Source organism: Symphodus melops, assembly GCF_947650265.1.
Source record: "Symphodus melops genome assembly, chromosome: 4".
In the NCBI taxonomy this organism is placed as follows: domain Eukaryota; kingdom Metazoa; phylum Chordata; class Actinopteri; order Labriformes; family Labridae; genus Symphodus; species Symphodus melops.
The window spans coordinates 20,692,828-20,711,889 of NC_136694.1; the positions used below are offsets into that span (position 1 = coordinate 20,692,828).

Here is a 19,062-nt window from a genome sequence, read left to right on the forward strand (position 1 = left end):
GTTACCGAGCACTCTGATTGGCCGGCTGAACATGTCATCAGAGATTCCGGATGTCTGCTCTTGTAAGAGGAAAATTTGTTTTCTGCTTCTCATTCCTGACAGCTTGTTTGTAAGCAGGGCTGTTGATGAAGGTAAATGCATCGAAGTAGATTTTCAACTCAACATCTCGACGGCACCAACACTGTAAGTGTTACTGTTAACCTTTACCCATGTCTAAATCTGGTAGACCGGGATTGCCTGCAGGATCACTTTAAAGCCAAGGCCATGAAATGGATCTGTGTGCAGCCTGCTAGCAGGCAGCGTTAGCCGTGTAACTGCGGTCAACATCTATCGGAATCTGCAGTGACTGAAAAGTTAACTTACGTGGCGGTGAAGAAGTTATTAGAAAAGCTTTCATTAGCTTTATAAGTGATCTAAGTCATTCATAATAAAACCTCAGTTTACTATATCTGGCGGTCTATTTACGCCCGCTGTTAATCTTTAGTGCAACATTAACCAGGCTGCTGCTGTAATCAGTCTTAAACTCCAGAGTCTGTTTGGTATCTTGGAGTTGTAAGTCTCTGTTGTAACCAGTTATCCTCTGTTATCATGTGACCTGCCCACCAGTCCAGTATGAGTGCTCCTATTCACTAGAAATGGAGATGCATGCTGTCTCAATGTTCAGCTACAACCAGTGAGAAGTTTAAGACTACAGCTTTGCATTCAGACCTGGGTTGTAATGTTTTTTGTTGTTGTTGTTGTTGTTGTTGCATCTCTAGTGACTGGGATGGTATCATGGAGAGAGACAATCATCAAGAAGGAGAGGCACAGGGAGTAAAGATTTGTGGTCCACCGTCTGCGAGCAATCCACCTGGTAAACTATCTCATTTTCTCTGTATTTCAACTCACCCTTTGCCATCATTATATTCAAATCCCAACGTAATTATTGTTTCATCTTAGGTGATACGTTGGCCACATCTCTCTCCCTCTTGGGGAATCACCTGTTTCCTGATGCAGTGAAGAGAAACAACAACAGTGCAAATATTCCCAAAGAGGAAACTGCAGATTCCCTCTCCTCAGATGTTTCAGCCGAGGAGCGGAGTCTGGATGCAGAGCCTATTTCTAACCAGGTAACAAAGCTAGAGGCTGAGGAGACGCAAAACTCAGAATGTCACAATAATGTGTCCACCCAGCAGTCTGACGGAGGAAGCGAGGAGGCCGCCGCTGACAACGACCACCAGAGTGACTCCGGGGAGTTTGTTGTCACAATGCTGGCCAAGGCAAAGCTGGAGGAGCAGGGTATCGGTGTTAAAGGAAGGTCCTCTCCCTTGTTGGAGGCAGGGACCCAAGAATCCCCCGCCTTTATGTCTCACCGTGATGAGGACGTGACAGCAGAGAGCTGGCGGCAGCACAGGAAGCACATTTTTGTGCTAAGCGAAGCCGGCAAACCGATCTATTCCAGATACGGTAGTGAAGAGGCTCTATCGTCCACAATGGGAGTCATGATGGCGCTGGTGTCGTTTGTTCAAAGTGGAGATAATATTATCCGCTCAGTCTACTCAGGTAAGTACAAAGTGTGAATTTAATTTCCACATTATTTCCACTTTTTTTCAGTTATTGTGGATGTAATTATTTTTTACCGATGACAGTAAAGTAAATGTGGAGTTACACAAAGTTCTTGGTAGGAGTGGCCAATGTATATAACTACAGAAGCTGAGGCATGCTATAGGCTGATGGTTCATTCATCAAATACTGCACCACAGAGAACTTTATCTGGAAAGAAATCAGATAGGAAAAGTCACAGCTTTAAGTATTCTTTAATTTAATTAATTTTTGCTTTTGTCTTCCCTCCTTCCTTCAGATGAGCACACCGTCGTATTTCTACAGAAAGGGCCCCTCGTGTTGGTGTGTGTCTCCAGCAGTCGCCAGTCTGAGCGGCAGCTGCGTGGAGAGCTCCTCTATGTGTACTACCAGATCATAAGCATGCTCACCCAGGCTAGCATATCCCGCATCTTTGAACACAAGAAGAACTACGACCTGAGGAGACTCCTTGCCGGATCAGAGAAGATCCTGGATGGTCTCCTCAACCTTGTGGATTCTGACCCCAGTTTCCTGCTGGCAGCCGTTCACTGCCTGCCTTTAGCGTCATCTCTCAGGGATTCTCTAAGCCAGATCCTGCAGAAAGCCATCACGCCCAATCTGGTTTTCTCGATCCTCATCGCCAATAACCAACTACTCACGATCGTCCAGGAAAAGACGGTCATTGAGGACACCAGGCTGGAGCCCGCAGATGTCCACCTCCTGCTCAACCTCATCGGAGCCTCCTCAGCCTTTCAGGCCGGGGAGATCTGGACTCCAATCTGTCTCCCCCTCTTTAACCCGGACTGTTACTTTTATGCATATATTTCTTACCTAGACCCCCCAGAATGCACTGTTTGTTTGCTGCTGCTCTCGACGGACAAAGAGGCTTTCTACGCGGTAGCTGAGTGTAAGAGGAAGATAGAGGAGGCCATGGCGGCTCAGAACTCCCTGAGCCTCATCGCCAAAGTCCAGTCTTACAGCGTGAGCCAGGTGGGCGTCTCAGACCTGAGACACTTCATGTACAAGCCCTTCGACGTGCCCGACAACTACCGCCAGCTCACGCAGTTCACCAGGTCAGTTTGTGTTTGTATCTGTCATTAAACATCCAACAATAGGAGTGAAATGTGAAATTAATCTGGAGGTTTTTGTTAGAAAAAGAAAGTATTTTCACATGCCAAAAATCTTTATAAAAATATTATGAGAAAAAGCACTGCAGGTAGACGAGACAGAAAAGTTTGAACTGCTTCAGATTATATACAAAAATACCGAAATTAAAATAGAAAATCTGTGTTTTACACAGAGGCCATGTTAGGGAAACTGAAAGGGGAAATAGGAAAGCCTGTTTACTCTAGAGAAAGATCTTACCTAGACATTTAAGGGTCATTCAATAATTCTGCCAATTAACTTTAACTACAGCCCATTAATCTTAATGGATTAGAGTAAAGGCATCGAGTGTCCTGCTACATGAGGCAGCAGCAAACCAAAACCTTTCACATAAATTTAAACATATTTATAGCGCTACATAAACCAGTTCTAGTCATAAAACACTTTTTTTAAAAACAATTATTACTAAGTACAAAAGTCCGTAAATTAAAAAACAGTTTGAATGACGGCTGTCTTCTAACTTGTCCTCTGTGATTTTGTTGCTGCATGCAGCCCGGAGATGGAGGCACCGTACAGCAGTGACGAAGAGAAAATGAGACTGCTCGATCTTTATCGTTACATGCACAGCCGCATCCACAGCACCTCACGACCACTCAAGCTGATTTACCACGTCGCTGAGAGGGAAACTCTGCTAGCTTGGGTATGTCAACAGAAATACTCTCTTTGTTACGTAAAACAAATGAATACTGTCTGTATACCGAACACTACGGGCCTTTGATGATCTGTGACATCAGGAAGTTGAAATGAATTTTGGGGGGTTTTGAAGGGCATTGTTGAAAATGTTGGAAAATGTTTTTTGCATTCTTGTGAAGATGTTGCAATTGTTTCCACTCTCATATCTGTGTTCCACGTGAGAGTGGAGACAGGGGGATGGTTCACTGAGCGTAGAGAATCTTTGAACGAAAAAGGGAACAGCCAGCATAGCTCTGACCAAAGGTTTATTGACCCTTACACAGAAACCCAAGTTGTGTTTTTACTGAGACTGAAAGTGCTAAACTATGTCAGTGACTACATATACCTTACATTTAGACTAGATTTAAGGGTTGGATCCAGCCAACCAACTGTTTTAACTCTTATTACTTAGTTAGCTTTCATATCTTCTGAACAAACAAAGAGGATATGTTCTCTAAGCAGCACCAGAAATGGCCCCTTTCTGCACTTAAATGCAGCATTGTGGTCCTCTTTGAACAAATATCAACTGACATTTTAAGAACTGAATTCTGTTTTGCTGTACTGCTCTGAAGACAATAGATGCATTATAGCTATGTCCAGCAAGTACTGTTCTAGAGCAACGAATGACAACTTCTTTCAGCTTGTTTATCACATGATGATTGTGGCACACGGTGTTACAGGGTTGGCAGGAAAATGAATGGGTGAGCTACACGAGCACTTTTGTAATATTTTAGACTTTAAAACAACACCAGGTAAAAGATGTACAGAATGCAAGACTTGACTTTTTTTAAAGTGTGTCCTTACAAGGTTGTTTGCAACATGCCCACAGAGGTTAGATAATGATCCAGTTTTTTTGTTTTTTATTGCACTTGGGCTGGTTCCTTGTATCTGCTGGTATAAATGTTCAGATACCCGAGGGGGTTTAACAAGAACTCAAGAAGGGAGAGGAAGGTGAATCTTGTCGAGTCTCACTATGCCTCCCAAAATTGTGCTTAATTGTTTAGGTTTTTTTGCCATATGCAATAAGAAACACAATATTTCCAGCCTGAAAAAAATGGTTCAGGTGTTATTTAACAAAGTCAAGGAGTCCCTACCGTGAGCGTGGACATCAGAGCAGAGCCAGTTAGACTTCTTTTTACGACTCAGCACCTGAGTGAGTGTGTGTGTGTTTTGCTGACTTTTTCTGGGGAAATAAATCTTCTCACCTTGCTCTCTGCTGGAAAGGAGATAAACACATTTCAAGCCATTCTTATAATCATTTAGACGGTACCCGATTGTTAAGATCCAGTCTTTGTGTCTCTCTGATGTAGGTTACGAGTAAATTTGAGCTGTACACCTGCTTCAGCCCTCTGGTGACGAAGGCCTGTGCCATTACAGCCATCACGAAGCTCTTAAGGTGGATCAAAAAGGAGGAGGACCGTCTCTTCATCCGATACCCTCCCAAGTATTCAACCACCCCGAACCCCAGCAAGAGCTCTCGAGGGGGCAAATCTGACCAGCAAGACTCCACAGATAACGGCTTCTTATCTCTTCTATAGGACTCTCTTAGTGCTACTCTAGCTGCTCCGCCTCAGTCAAAAATAGTTTGTACACTGGTTCTGAGATATTTTTCAACCCTCTTTGAACACTTGTTGGACTTGACAGACTTTGACTACTGGAATCAAACACAATGTTTTACACTATTTAAGAAAGAACAAGCTCTTTCCAACTAGAGCGAGTCAGGGCAAGAAAATAACATTGGTGCGTTTTAAAATGTGACTGTGGTATAAAAAAAATGGGCTGTGATATTTAAATGTTTTTTATATTGTTTTATTACTATGTCAAAAGAGACAGGTTCCTTGCGGACAGTGAATGTATCAAACAGATGAGAGATCCTTTAAAGGCTTGTGCTGCCCGTCTCTTCTTTCTGGTGTAAGTTAAGATGAAGGGTAAGGCTAAATCTCTCTGACTGTAATAGTTTTTTTTTTGTTGTTTTTTCTTTTTGGGACATACCACAAAGATCCATGTTATACAACAGGATATGCAAGAAATGAAGGTATGCTGCGTTTTAAGACTCAATCGAAACTGGAGAAACAACAACACTAACTGGCAGGACTGGGATTGGCTGCTATGTGTCACAGAGCCATGAACAAACATCGCTCTATATGAATTTAGTGGCACTTCCCTGTTACAGAACCTTAAAAAAACATTGTGTTCATATCCGACTGATGTTTCCACTCATTCTGAAATGGTCAGGTTTCATTTATGTTACACAAAACAAGTAGAAAATCTCAGTTAGTCACACCTGGTCCTTTTTCATTAGCAGCATCGTCATTGTTAGCATCTCATCGCTAGGAGTCAAACCATGCTAGTTTGGACATTGTCTGTTTAAAGTTTAGAAAATGAAACTGTGGTCACTCAGCGTTCATTGTGACTTTGGCCGACTTGTTTTGTTTTTTTTGTAATAGTTTCTTAAAAGATGGCCTATACATGGTAGCCTCCTCCTTGTGTCTTTGGAGGAATTTCCTGTCAATTGAAGTCTTAAGAGTATGTTTATAGTATTAATAAATCCCAGGTTGCACAAACCTTCACCTCTGTTTCTTAAGAATAGATGGTGTGAATGAGATCCATTTAACATCTACCAGAAAAAAACACACACAAACATGATGTAATGCATGACTCCGCGAGGCTTGTCTTTTTACATAACAATTTGTCAGAGTAACACAGTTATATCTAATTACAGGAAAACTTGAAGATTATGTTCATAAAGTAGGATTAGTAAAACTTCCAAATACAAATGAAGGAGGGCGTAAGGATTTACACCATTATTAGAATGGACAGTATAATGTAGAATATTTATATTGTTGTTTACAGGATTACCAGGAGCGGCTAATGAGATGCTAAATGGCACAGATTGTTCAGAGCACAGTCAGTTATTGTGGACAACTGCTACATAAGTATACTGCCATAAATCTCTCTGTATTAGGATCCTTCCTGGCACCAGCATACCCTTTAGTTATTCTTTGTGGGGTGCAACACATCGTGATGCCCACTTAAACACAATATAACAAACCAAAGACAAAGAAGAGCTAGAAACACACAGGATTTATCAAGAAGTGAACATAGAAGTTATGTCTGGCTTTGTATTATTTAAAGACTTTTTTAAATACTGTAGATGACATGATGATTGGGGGCAGTCATCGTCATTCAACCGGAAGGTCTTGGGTTCGATTCCCAACTCTTGTAACATGTTCAACATGTCCTTGGGCAAGACACTTCACCCTGAATTGTTCTCGGGATTACTACGCATGAATGAGATTAGTTACTTGTGATGGTCTCTATCTTAAGTCCATTTACCATGGTAACAGCGGAAACATCAACACCTAACACAAAAGTTTTCACACCGAATGTTTCCCAAAAGATAAGTTCATCTGAACAGTAAACAATAGATTGTAGAAAACATTTGAAAGTTGCCACCATGAGGCTGCTGCTTGCGTCTCTTGAAGGCAACAGGGGCATGTAGTGCTTCGTCACATTTGAAGCTATTACATTTAAAGTGTAAATTCTGACCAATAGCATTGGTCATTAGCATTAGCATGAAAAAAACAACAACAACCCTACCATCATGGTCCTAACTTGACAAAAACATTGAGACTTAGCATGAAACATTGCATGTAATTGTTTGTATTGGGCAGTCTGTAGGAGAACTCCTCGTGTTCACGTTGGATGTGCAAAACGATGTAATCACAGCCCGTCATGTTATACTTAAATTGTGTTTTGAAGTGCTTCCTTGTCCTCTGATGAAACTGTACCGAGTTCAGAAGATAAAATGTAGTTCAAAGATGACGTACAACTGTACAACTAATTGTTTCAAACAGCATTTATTCTTGTGTGAGAAAATATTGTCTCAGGCAGGTAATAGATCTTGCAGTACAATTCAAATGACAAGATCAAAGATCTCCCGATGCCACCCAAGAAAAAAAAACCCAAAGAAACTTCTTGTAGACAATGGCTGCCTACAGAGCTCAGGTCCTGTGACACTTCACTTCTAGATAACGTTTCGGACATGTTTGGTGAATACCGCCACTATTACAAAGAGCTACTTATCCATACATAAATCTTTTCAATATTTGAATATTTAAATAACACTCTCAACTGCCACAATTTATAAATTAAAATCTAAATTTGATTTTTGCATTCCTTAAATAACTTCATATAAGCCAGTATAAACATACATTTACATATTTACAGAACTATACACATGCACCTTCACCACACTGAGCTTCATATATGTATATACTGTACACACACAAAACACTTGAAGCCACAGACAGCTCCAGGAGTCGTCAATCCTCCTCCATTCAGTCTTTTGACTTTTCTTTAAACAGACTGAGCTTGTGCTTTTCCAGTCGTTCAGCCTAATAAACAAACTATTCAAAGTTCTTCAGTGACTGATCACAGTAGATTTACTTTTAACCACAGGACAATCTGTTCCACCTCTGTGGTGGCTTCACATCTTACTAACCAAATAGCTGCTCCGCTGACTCCAACTATCTAGAATTAAATTACAGTTTTCACAATATGGAAAAAAAATGAGCAAAGACCTCTAAGGTTCCACCTTCAACACGCCATAACTGGACTCATAATCGAGGACATTTGCACATTGACTCAAACTGATCAGTATGTCTGTTCACTGCACAGTCTTCCCTGACTCCTCTGAACGTTTCTATTCAAACAATTCTTAGAACTGTTGATTTAACATAGCTTTTAAGACTTAACATGTCAGCTGCAATTGTTCTATGAAATCTTTTTTTTTCTTTCTTTTTCTTTAAATCAAAGAACTTTAAGGTTACAATGGATATTATTTTAATGAATCTGATTATTATTTTCTCCTTAACTCAAGTTATTGGGTTAAAGAAAATGAAAATCTTAATTAGCATTTCCTAAAGCCCAAGAAGACTTGCTAAAAACCTAAATAGATTTAGTTTATCGTCATGAACAAGAAACAAGAAATTATTCACACTGAAGAAGCTGGATGAATAGAATTTCAAATTTCTGCGCCAGAATAACTTGACCAACATGTATTTGTGCAGTTGATTTAGTTAATAACTATTTGAGCTCTATCTAAAAATGGATTAAGGATGACGTTAATGTAACTTAACACTGAGTTAATCTTAAAGGAAAAACATAACTTTTGATCAGTAGAGTCCAGGTATGACGTCATCATGTGGGACTTTTACAATTCATTAAACACAGGGACACTTGAATGGCAAATACAATCTAAACATATTCTGAATCAAGACGATCCCTTTGACAAAGAAATATTTTACACTCTCGCTCTGCAGTCTCTGCTGACTTTGGCCTTAAATAAGAACTTGATATGAACACATTGTAACAGTGGTTGTGTAAAATCTTTTTTTTTTTTAAATTACAGGAATAAATTAACAAATTTGTTGAGAAAAACGTCTTCAAGCATCCCCCCTCTTTTAAAAACTACACATAGAGTTTAATGAAGAAGCTGTTAGAACTAGATTCTGTTGTAACGTTCCCCACCTTTTTAGGAGCACAGATGAAGCTTTGTACATCAAACCGGACAGCCTGTTAAAGACCATAAAATCCTAAAGCTAAAATTATATAAAATTGGAGGGAGTGAAGTTAATATTTCCTCTCACATGGTTTAAATGTGCCATGGCCCGGTCGTATGCGGTGTGTACAGACTTGCGAACACTTGGTTTCTTTCCTTCCATTAGGCGGAGTTTATCTACAGTGTCATCCCTCCCCAGCGGCAGGAGTTTGTTCCGAGGGAGCCACTGCCTGGAAAACCAAGAAAGACATTTTTTTTTCCCATTGACCAACACTGCTCTTTTTTTTGTATTCAGCATGAGGTACAGTCCGCTCTTCGGAATCTTACCACGTTCTTTTGGTGTCAAAAAAGAGCACAAGGAAGAGCTTTTCGCCTTCTTCCGTTTCTCTCAACTCGCCCAGTTTGAGCACCTCCACAGGAGGCACTGGGATGGGGATGCCGTTGTGAAGAAGCCCTTCCTGGGGCATGTCTGGGTCAACAATCTGAAACAATACATCATGTCACTCAAAGCTGACTGAATTCAAATTTCCTTCTATGGGATTCAATGAGCTCAACAAACGGCACAGTGTTAGCACTGATCAAGTCCAACCTTACCATAGCTGGGTACGATGGATATCCTCTGCTTTTAGCCCAAACCAGGTCCAGAGGTGTTAGCTCGGTCTCACAATCTAAAGACAGAAGTGTAGATGTTCCTGTGAACGGGATATTCCAACACATACAATTAAAACACGGTTTTGAGAAGAACCTTGAGCCAGAACTGAATATTAAATGTTATTGTATTGATCATGAAAACAGTACATTTTTGCACGCTTTGACTTAAACACACAACAAAAAAAAAAAAAGGAAGTGAGGCAATTTACTGAATTCATATTGCCTTTTCATGATACACACCAGACGCAGAGGTGTCTCCATTCTCACTGTTTGGGACTTTAGCCAGGGCGGGTTTACCACGACTTCGTTTTGGAGGAGAACCACTACAGAAGTGCACAAGGCGACAGAAAGGCCAGAGATTAGGAAGTTTTAAAAGATGCACTCTGGATTACAATCTCAATCTGCCTCATTTTCTAGCAGCATAGCAGCAGCTCAAATATAAAAGTAGACTAGGAATTTTCTAGAATTCTTTTATGATGTTTCAGCTATTTGCCAATATATAATTACAAAGGTCTTCAGCAGTAGTAAATTGAACTGAAGAATTGGTAAATAACCTAAATCCCCTTGTTACTTTTCCTGCATTAGATCTTTTGCCTCTGACCACTAACTCACTTTAGTTTTTGGTCGTCATCCTGATCATCTAGGACGTGTTTTCCATTTGGCAGGCCTAGAAAAAAAGAAGAGCAAAAGAAATAGTGACAAAAGTGGTCTTTCTAAAATCTGTTTGTGACATGAATGTCATGTATTTTGTTCTTGCCTTCTTCTCTGGGTGGTGGGGGGACTTTTTCAGCTTCACTTTCCGAGCTGTGTCCTCTGGACCGCAGGCGGTGTGAGGAAGGTGAGGGAGGGGTCGGGGAAGCGTTTGGAGTGGGAGGTAAAGCGGTGATGTTGGTCACACTGGGTGACTTTGGGCTAGCAGGGTTGCTGTCCAAGCCGTTTGTCTTCTCCTCAGGTGTTTTTCCATTCTGTTGTAGTGTGGATTTTGTCTTCCCCATTCGTACCCCGTTTTTAGCTTTCTTAAACAGAACGGACGTGCGACGACCGACTCCAACCAGAGACAGAGTGGGCGGTGTTCCCAGCGGAGTGACCTCGTGTACAGCCTCCGGTTGTGACGATGGCGTTTCACCAACTTCAGCCTCGTCTTCACCCTGATTTTTGCTCCCATTGCGGGATGACCGCTGACGTTTGTAGGAGCGTCCAGGTGACCTTCGCCCTCCAGATGCGATGCCGAGGACGGGGGGGTCCAGAGGAGCATCTCCTGGGAGCGGCGATGATACTGGGCAGGTAAGTTCGAGCACAGGTGGAGAGTCATCTGGGTCAAAGAAATGTATTTTATGATCACGAACAACTGAGAGGATAGCCATTTATCATTTCATGTCTCTACTTGTCTTAATCTAGCATCTTTGTTTTATCAGACTTCCACATTACATTATCAGCCAACCAGGAAAAAAAGCAGACTGTTCTCTACTGTAGCACTAGGTCAGGTAGCTAGTTCAAACATCCAGAACAGATGCCTTCATAGTTCAACATAATACACTGACATTAAGCGATTTACTGTTTTCAGCTCAAATGAACGACAGTCATTTGTCAACATCCGGCTCTGATGAGCCTACTGGAAGTAGACTGGTTGGAAAATCTGTCTGAAAGGAGACCACACGCCTCTACCAGAGATTTTGCCAATCAATGTTTTTTCCACGGATAAAATGTTAATTCATGCTCTCATTTTTTGCGGATGGTCCTTATTGGCCAATACTCATCCAAGTATGTAATCATTATCAAGCTGGAAGGCTGGTCTTTAAACTGTTCCTAATGCTGAGTTACAGTAAAGATGTTTTTTTTTTTACCTGTTCTGGGGTGGGACACTTTTTTTAAAGGCCCATTATCGACTTTAGACTTCCCCTTTTTCTTTTCCTTCTGCGCCTTCTTATCTTCTTTTTGCCCCTCCTCCTCGTCATCTTCATCATCTTCCGTCTCATTTCCATTTACAGACTGAGAGTTTTGCTGCTGCTGATTCACCTTCTGTCTCAGCGCGTTGATCTCTCTGCGCAGTAGTCTGATGCGTTTGGTTCGACCACCGCTTGTTCGCATCGTGGTGACGACGTCCAGTTTGTCCAGTAAGGCCTTTAGCTGCTCGTCCGTGCTCAGGTGTAGTCTGTTGTCTGGGTCCAAGAGAGAATCGACTGCAAGTGTAAGAAAACAGACATAAAAAAAGGCCAATTGAGAGAAAATACATGAAAGGATTTGGGTGATTAAAGAAATGTCTTGTTCCGATCTTTAACTCACTGTCGTCCCATGTAGAGGAGTAGAAGCTGTGTGCGTTCAGAGTCTCAGGGAGATGCATCCCTGTATGTGGGTCCAGGCCGATGCTCTGGGACTGTCTGTGGCTGTGACGGAGAACCGCTCCGCCCACCTCCTTCATTTGTAAGGCTGCCTTGTGAAACATGGTGTCCTTGGAGTTGTACTTGAGGCAGTTGGAGATCATGAGGTCAAAGTCCTTCTCGAGGTCTGCGATGGAGCAGTAGGCGTGTCCCTCCAGTTTGGTGCGCATGGTGGAGAAGTCCATGGGTTGAGAAATAAACTCCAAGTAATCTGGGACCTCAGTGAATCATGAAAATTAGACTGTTAGCCGAGCCAGTCACGGAGAAAGTAGAAAAAAATGAATTTTAAGCAGATTGTTTCCTAACCTCACCAACCTCAGACAGATTGACAGGCTGAGAGAAGATTTTTGAAGTGTCCTTCTCTTGAAGTTGATCTAAAGTGGATCGCAGGAGCACCAATGCAGGAGTCAGCTTTAATTCAAGAGTAGCCTGCTGAACCTTCATCTGAGGAGAGATGAGGTAAACACAAAAGGAGAGAGGAGAGGATGCACAAGGTCACCCTAAATATTGAAATTATTAACATACCGATGACAATGCAGGCTTTTTTTTGTTGTTGTTCTTTTTAGGTACACTTTATAACCATGTGTTGTGTTATATCCCAAACGTCCAATCAAACACACCTGTTCTCTCTTTAGCCTCTCTCTCTTACGAATGAGTTCCACCAAAAGTCTGGCCCTTTCCAGATCTTGCCTCAGCTTCTGCCAGTAGCGGAGCTCCTCTCTCGCAGCACACAGCTTCTCATCGGGCTCCCTCTGAAAATGAAAAGCACCAGAACCAAAAACAATAATCAGACATCTGAATCAGCTTTAAAGTTCTTTACAACAAGACCTTTCTGTACTTTTTACTTTGATTTCAGATGTGAGGACAATGACGAGGCGTTATGGATTAAGGGAGTCCAGTGTGCGTCGTTACACAGTGCAGCATGGGTCACACCTATTTATGGATCCTGAAGAAAAGTCATTATGATAAAGTCACATTCCCAAAAAGCCAACACCATAAAAACACTATTTTGTGGTAAATTTAATTTTGATTCAATTTGGTTTTACTCAAATTCTCTAATACTCATGTATCCATGAGTATTGGTATGAAAAGCTACCATTTATACATCTCTTTTAAAATGCAGCCTTAGATAAATATTCAAATCCCAACCAATGTGTAAAGATGTAAAAATCAAACGTTTACAATTTTTTAACAGCCTTAAAAAGCTCAGGCCCTCGTCTTCCAGAAGAAATGATTGGGTAATGGATTTAAACCTATGTCAACAACTCTTACCCACTGTTGCCCCCTGCAGTATGGAGAGGCCCATTGACAAGATGCCTCTGAATCTGCTTCTGCAAAGTGTGATGTCTTGCCTTATGTTTGGACTACACTACACAGTCTTCACACAAGGGCTGTGATTCCAGTGACTTTGCAGTTTCTGCTACGAACAGACTTGATTTGTTTGTTCGTCCGAGATTGACGCATGTTGAAAAATAAATACGACCTCATGTTGTGTCAATCATTTTTGCCATCCTGAAATACAGCTGGAAGTGATCGGGATAATTCTGCAGTTCTCCTTTGTTGACAAGTGAAACTTGTCCTCGCTCTTGTCTTGTTTTTTTTTTTGAACGGTGAAAGAACCTGAAAATCCTCTTCACTGCTTGATCCCTCTGCGTGACGAGTACGAGGCATTTTGTCTCATACTGGGAATTTTCAGCATGAATAAAAACAATAAACACATCGGGCTCAGTGTGCAAGGTGTTCGTGCTGAAAGTTGTTTTTTTCCCCCGGATTGCGGAGCCAAAAAATGCATTTCAAAAAAAAGGAAGAGAAAAAAAAAGCAGACTCAGTGAGCAAAGGCCTTTAGGCTTGCAGTCAGGTATTAATAGGTGCTGACAGTCATATGGCTTAGTCATGGTTAAGCTGAAGTGCAACTATAAAATAAACAGACCATTGTGCTACCTTTAAGGAGTTTTTTTTTCTTTTGAATTAGAGGAATAGTTTCGGATGTAATTGAAACATACACTCATCCCTGTCCCCACCTGCTCGGCTGTCTTGGTGGTCTGAAGATGGGAATGGAGCCGCCGTATTAGAGGCATCCCGTTTCGTGACTGTCGTTTCAGTAACCAGTAGTTATGAAGCCTCTGCATGAACTGATTCTTCCTTTGGACTTCCACTCCTGTGCAGATCTTGTTCAGCCTGTGGAGATGTTAACAGTTGTGAATTGAAAAAAGGTATTCAGAGGATCATTGAAAGGATATATTCATGTTTAAAAAAAAGACATTTCGTGCACATGTTCAAGAAGGGCCGCAGAGAGAGAGAGAGTATACTATAATGTCTAATAGGAACTGCTGTGCATGTAAATTCTGACAGTATGCAAAATGTCCCACCTGTGTGAAGGAATCTGAGGCACAAGCAACACAGGCACATTTGAGCGACGTGTGGACCCACGAGACCCCTTTGTGTTCTTCTTCTTTTGGCCCTTGGTGGCTTTCTTGTTCGACGGCGAGGGGGGGCTTTGAGTGTACGACCTTTGACCCCGGTTACCCCTGCCTCCCACCAGTCTCCCTTCGACGGATTCGTCTCCTGACCCATCCCTTCCCCGCGACCCTACGGGGGAATGATGCTCGCAGAACGCCGTCTTCTTCACAGAGAAGGTGGTCCCGTTGACGCCCGTCTCCCGCACCGGGTCTATCTTCATGAAGAGGCCGGCCTTCTGGGCACAGGTGACATGAAAGGCCCTGTAACAGTTGGCTTTGTGGCACTGAATGGATGCTCCCCTGCCTTTCTGCTTACACAGGTAGCAGGTGAGCTTCCAGCGAGCAGTAGGGATGTTCTTAACTCCCTCTATAGGCTCCAAAAATACTGTATTGGCAAAGCAAACCTCTGGGATCCATATGGCGCAGACAACATGAGCCCAACGTCCGTCACTTGTCTGTTTGAAGGCACCTCCTCTGTTGGGACAGAGTACACAGTCTACAGGGCGGGAGGGGGACTGCAGGCAGCAACGGCACAGCCACTGACCCTCAGGTACATAGGGTACACCATAACACTCCTGGTGGACCGCCAGGTTGCAGATGTCACAGAACAGGATCACGTTACTGTTCAGACACTCGTCGTCCAGGCAGACGCTGCAGAAAGCGTCCTCGTCCACCGCACTCTGCGACAGCGCCTGGTTGCGAGACTCGAGGATGGATTCCCGCTCCAGACGGTCAATGAGCAGTTCGAAGGTGTCGGCTGAAACGGAGGCATGGCCGTCGCACACTCTCTTTTGGTTCACCATCTCCAACCAAGCGAGGTCCTCCTCGTCCATGTCGTACTCCGCCACACTGTCCTGCTCCTCGAGGGACTTCTCTATGTACCGATAGTAGGCCGATGGGAGAGGAGGCGCTTCTGAGGGGGAGACTGAACCCAGCAAACGGAAGGTCGGCTCAGGCAAAGGGCTTTGGTGGGACGGGTGCTGGACAGAATTCGTAGATCCTGTGTTCTGCTGCGATGCAGACCGTTGGTTCTGGTGAGACGTATTCTTACTGCTCCTCCTGCTTTTACTGTTCGAGGGTTTCCTCCACGATCGGGTTCTACTCTGCGTTTGTTCACTGTTCTCCTTGTTGCTGTTGCACTCGGCAATGTCCTGGGCCATCATCTCGTCCTCTGTGATAACCGGCAGAGGATCCGTGATGTTAATTCGATGAAGCCGTCCCTCGAGGTCCACTTCTACTATTTTCTGTGCCTGAGCATACGTCAAAGTCTCCCTGGAGGGAGATAGCTGCAGTCTGTAGGGCGAGGGGGGCCGCAGCTGGCCAGATGATCCCCTGCCCCTTCCTCTCCCTCTTCCTCGACCCCTGCCCATGTTGAGTCTGCCTGCAACTGTCTCACATTCCAACCTCCTCGCCTTCCGCATAGGAGTTTACACTACCTGCTGACAAATTCAAAAGGAAGAGAAGAAAGATGTTTCACGCAACAATTCAGGCTTGAATGTCAACATGATCTACATTAGAAGTAAAAATGACAGAAGCAAAAAGTGGAATCCATTCAGAATTACGGTAGCTGTGGTTGTGTTATTATGCTGTTGTAAATTTTACTTGTGTGCAACGACATTTAACAATCTCGAATCACTAAAATGCAGGAAATGGGTTTTGATGAGAGATTTCACAAAACAGGAATTTAATAAATGATAAAAACACCTTGAGATGAATCACCATTCAGTCAAAGTGAATCAAGTAGATCAGTATGCTTGTCTGTTTCCCCTTGATTCAGATCTATACTGGCATATTCTTACCAGGAATTGTTCATGTATTTTAACAGGACCGTTCTATTACCACGTGCCATTGTCTGATTCATTTGCTCCCTAAAATGATTTAGGTCCTTTGGACGATGCAAATGAATAAATAAATGTTTCCTCACAAACTAATTCTAGTTTTGTTTGAAAGTTTTAAGGATATTTAATAACGTCGCATACCCTGAACTACACATTATTGTGTACGACTATCAACGGGATCATTTTCACATGAAATTTTCACAATTGTATTAAAATACTAAAATATATCTTTATTGCTTTTCACAGCAAATTGATGTATCTTGATGGCAAAATTAAGTTAAATAGGCAAGCATGAAACAAACAATATTTAAACATAACATTACTTCATAAATATTAAACTAGTTCAACATTCAACCTGTTATTATTGTCCTATTAAACACTTTTGTCATTTTGTTCCCGTTCTGCTGCAAATAAATGCCATCAATCTTCATCAGATTTGTTGTTTATTGTGGTTTTTCAAATCCAAATTTTGTCCATATCCTTTTGGAGAGAAAAGTTCAACTCTGGCTCTGTTGTGATAAACACAACATGTTACCTCAAGTACTCTTCCTGCACAAATACAAGTACGGATCAGTCGTACTGCTTGCATGCACGGACCCTCAGCTGTCACCATTGGTCCAATCAGAAGTCTGTTACGTGTCTACGTTTCTTTCTGGCCAATCAAAACCCGGTATCCTCTATTTCCTCCCCCTTGATACTGTGTGTAGTTAGGTTGAAGAGCGCTAAATACCAACCCGAGTATCTAACATCTGTCAGCCATTTTAAGCGCACAACAGCAGAGACAACATTTGGACTGCAAGTTGATTAGCAGCCCAATTATACATGCCAACAGCAACCAGAAAGCAGGCGCATTGTACGCACCGTGCCTATACTCATAAATATACTGCATGAATATGTTAGACAACGACACGACAAAATGTGCAACGTTTCGGGGTTTTTGCTTTGTACTAGTCCAGACCCCCTTTGCAAAAGATGTGATAACGTTACTCGATCGGACAGGACACGCAGAAGTCGTGTCATAGAAAACAGCAGGATTACCGAGCAAGGCTGTAAATGGTGAACACATCAAAGTGATTTACCTTGTTAGTTCGTCCTCTGCAACGCGAGTGTCAGACAGAAAAAAGGGCTCCTTGCTTTAATGTCAGCTAGTGACAGACTACAACCAAGGCGGACATGGCAGCATTTAGCCTAGCTAGCCGGTAATTTCAGGAGCGACAGCGTCATCTTCACCGCATCAGTTCTTCGTCTTCGCCTCCGCTCAACACACAAACACGACCCGGGTTCAATAGATGTGGTTTTAACCTTTCTAACGATGCCAGTCCCCAAACCAGGGGCAGTGAAATCGCAAAGATATCAATTTAATGCACCTTGGATGAGGCTAAATATTCAAGTCAAGATGGCTTGAAAAATACGCCCCTTTGGAAAAAAAGCACCTCAGCCAATTGTAGATCGCGGCTTTACCTCGCGGCTATCGCGCACCGACCTCTGATTGGTCAGAGTGGTACACCGATTGCATCGATGTCAATGTAGAGCTCATAACACAGAAAAGCGATTGGAAAAACAACGAGTAATATATTGCGCGCCTTGTGGCCTCATATTTATTTCCCCACAGACCCCGTGTTGTAAACCTACCTGTCATACACCTGTGCAGACCATAGACTGTAAAAATAAGACCTGTCGCCAGACCTTAGTCTTTTAGGGGGGGCACAATTATTATCAGCCAGAACGCATATGTTAATAATCCTATACTGCATTCACGCAGCACGTTAAAAATCACCAACAGCAATATGACCCGGTACACTAATAAATGATTCTGTAGTCATGTACATTTAACTTAATATATCTGATAAAATGCATTCAATATAAATGCGTCCTTGATTTTGTGGCAATTATTTAAGTAACTTTCAAACAAAAATGTTAAAGTAGTATCTGGTTATTTTGTTGCATTAAGTGTATGTTTATGTAATTCTAAATTAAGAGCATTTTTAATGAATCAATTTTCAACACTAAAATATTTTTTTGATCTAAAATAGTTAAGAACTGCAGTTAGCAATGCATTGTGATGCTCACCCTGAAGCAAATAAACAGTATACTGATGTTTTAAATTACAGGACACTACAGTATTTTTTTATTTTATTTTTTAAAGAGGGTGTTGCCTTGAGAACTTGGAGTGCGATCTAGTGTGGTATGTTAGGTTGTTTGGTTTTTGTTTCTAAAAATATGCAACTGCATATTTTACTCAGTTTTCTTTATTAGAATACCCAAAGCCATCAACTCCTGAATAGAGAATCTTTGGAGGATATTTGAACTGCAGTTTTCAGAGAAGGAAATACAATATGGAGGACATGTGCTACACACCAATGACACCTGCTTCATCAACATGCATCGGATTTTAAAACTACAAATTAGACTCTTATTGATCTTATTTCATTGATATTGCGGAGGATGTTTGATACAGACAGATCCTCAGTAGCATTAGCTTGTCTAGGTATTGATTTTAACAATTAATTTATGAGTGAGGCTTAGATTTACATTGTGTAAAAATATTACTGTACTTAGTACTTAGCACAGTATAAACATTAAGACTTAAAGAGATAAAGACAGCCTAAGCTTGGAGTGATGAATTAATATAACTGATGTGCTTAAGTGAAGCCTATTGTAACAGTCCTCCCTACACGCTTAATATACATAGTTTGACAGTCAGCCAAAATCCATTCAATAGTGAGTGATTCACGTAGTGAGTTGTTCTTTGATTTATTCACCAGATTGAATAAGGA

The 19,062-nt window shown here is 41.9% G+C and overlaps 2 protein-coding genes across 8 annotated transcripts; one reads left to right on the forward strand and one right to left on the reverse strand.

The window, feature by feature from the left end:
• Window positions 1-6: 6 nt before the first annotated feature.
• mon1bb (MON1 secretory trafficking family member Bb) lies at window positions 7-5,783 on the forward strand. Of its 3 annotated transcripts, none has more exons than XM_079342302.1 (7): window positions 7-183; window positions 759-853; window positions 940-1,109; window positions 1,173-1,542; window positions 1,841-2,633; window positions 3,217-3,364; window positions 4,707-5,783. In XM_079342302.1, exons 1-7 carry the CDS (start codon window positions 32-34, stop codon window positions 4,932-4,934), a joined length of 1,956 nt encoding a protein of 651 aa, XP_079198428.1. In that variant the 5' UTR covers window positions 7-31; the 3' UTR covers window positions 4,935-5,783. The 3 variants fall into 3 exon arrangements, with proteins under 3 accessions (XP_079198428.1, XP_079198429.1, XP_079198427.1); XM_079342303.1 differs by having other exon boundaries at window positions 1,176-1,542; XM_079342301.1 differs by having other exon boundaries at window positions 8-183; window positions 940-1,542.
• Window positions 5,784-7,240: 1,457 nt separating this feature from the next.
• Window positions 7,241-17,724, reverse strand: brpf3a (bromodomain and PHD finger containing, 3a). 5 transcript variants are annotated; one of them, XM_079342310.1, is made up of 13 exons: window positions 17,365-17,724; window positions 14,358-15,883; window positions 14,010-14,166; window positions 12,609-12,740; window positions 12,295-12,432; window positions 11,894-12,206; window positions 11,455-11,790; window positions 10,368-10,922; window positions 10,223-10,277; window positions 9,851-9,933; window positions 9,554-9,651; window positions 9,287-9,441; window positions 7,241-9,189 (listed from the first exon to the last, which is right to left on the reverse strand). In XM_079342310.1, exons 2-13 carry the CDS (start codon window positions 15,866-15,868, stop codon window positions 9,006-9,008), a joined length of 3,717 nt encoding a protein of 1,238 aa, XP_079198436.1. In that variant the 5' UTR covers window positions 15,869-15,883; window positions 17,365-17,724; the 3' UTR covers window positions 7,241-9,005. The 5 variants fall into 5 exon arrangements, 4 of the variants coding, with proteins under 4 accessions (XP_079198436.1, XP_079198437.1, XP_079198438.1 ...); XM_079342311.1 differs by having other exon boundaries at window positions 12,304-12,432; window positions 14,358-15,886; XM_079342312.1 differs by having other exon boundaries at window positions 9,554-9,627; window positions 14,358-15,886.
• Window positions 17,725-19,062: the final 1,338 nt, after the last annotated feature.